Consider the following 1,339-nt stretch of genomic DNA (forward strand, 5'->3'; position numbering starts at 1 on the left):
AAGGTGATGTGCTCAGCTAAAGCTCCCCCTGAATGCTCCTCGAGCTCTAGTAAGGGTTGAAAGAGTGTGCTCGTGAAAAAGTTGGATATCGCGCAGCAACACGCAGACCTGCATACCGATGAGCGATAAAAAGCAGGCTGCTGCGCAGTGCGCACGACATCAACGCGACTTTCGGCAAAGATATGGAAAAATGAAAATGAATGATAAACAGATAGGTGTTGTAGTGAAAGCCACCCGGAATCCTCGAATCGTCCAAGACATATGTACGGTTCGTGAGGTACCAGCATCAGAGCAGGGGACTATCTCACCGACGTCGCCACGTTGGATAGGCATAGAATCTTGATGCTGCGTAGGTTCACATTATATTCACATCCAGCAGATTGCCGAAGATCACAAACTTGCTGTAATCTCCTAGCTTACGAGAATCGTCGCGAAATTTGTATGTAACGAAGTAGTGCCAGCCACCTTCCACCCTTCTTATGAGGATTCTCTGGGCGGTGTAGAACTCAGAATTGAGTACACTGGAGGAGCATTTGTGCTCACATATCAGATCTAACCCGTCGCCGTGTGCTTTACCAGTTAGAGTATCCCATGAGCTCCAAATGCTCACGTTGGTAGAGGGAGTACCAGAGTCGATAGTTGCGACTCGGGCAGACACTTCACCATGCTCTGGACCGTAGATGTGCTCACCTGGGCTTGGGTTCCACCAGAAGTCTTTGCTTTTATCACCAACACTCAAGTGAGCCCAACCCTCCGTTCTCACTAGGACATCATACTTTGAGGTGCCGGGCACGGTGGACAGATTGAGGATCATATGCAAGCTGCCATGATGCCCAGGCCTGGTGGTGTTGAGTATGATCCCGGCAACCTCTCTATAAACTCCATTGAATGTATATCCCTTCATGTTGTAAATGCAGGAAGACGAAGGCATATCGCGAATTATACTCCACTCCCCTGGACCTGGACCTCTATAACAACCGTGTGGATAGTCAGCAGTAACCTGGAAAGGGATATCAGGTAGTCCTAGAGCTGCTTCCATCACAGTGGCAAGCAAGAGAGAGCCGTAAGCAAGAGGCATCACGAATAAGATTTAACCTGAAGAGTTTGTTGATGGGAATCCAACGGTTGTGACGCAGTGGAACGGATACACGTTCCTCTTCACGTCAACGGCACGCTCGCGGCATCATTACCACTACAGCATTCACGAGCAGTAAGTGAAATTCCATAGGTAACCGTGTGCTCCGTTCATGTTACAACACATTGTGCTGAACACAGAGATCTCAGTAAAAATGCTGATGCGTGTTGCTTTGGTGCGGCACGCACACGCATCAACTGACTG

The 1,339-nt window shown here is 48.9% G+C and overlaps 1 protein-coding gene across 1 annotated transcript; it reads right to left on the reverse strand.

The window, feature by feature from the left end:
* Positions 1-355: 355 nt before the first annotated feature.
* On the reverse strand, positions 356-1,078 carry Pmar_PMAR018411 (hypothetical protein; the record flags this gene model as incomplete). Its single annotated transcript, XM_002781879.1, has 1 exon — positions 356-1,078. One exon carries the CDS (start codon positions 1,076-1,078, stop codon positions 356-358), a length of 723 nt encoding a protein of 240 aa, XP_002781925.1.
* Between the last annotated feature and the right edge of the window lie 261 nt (positions 1,079-1,339).

The sequence above is a fragment of the Perkinsus marinus genome (assembly GCF_000006405.1).
Source record: "Perkinsus marinus ATCC 50983 genomic scaffold scf_1104296941074, whole genome shotgun sequence".
NCBI lineage: Eukaryota > Perkinsozoa > Perkinsida > Perkinsidae > Perkinsus > Perkinsus marinus.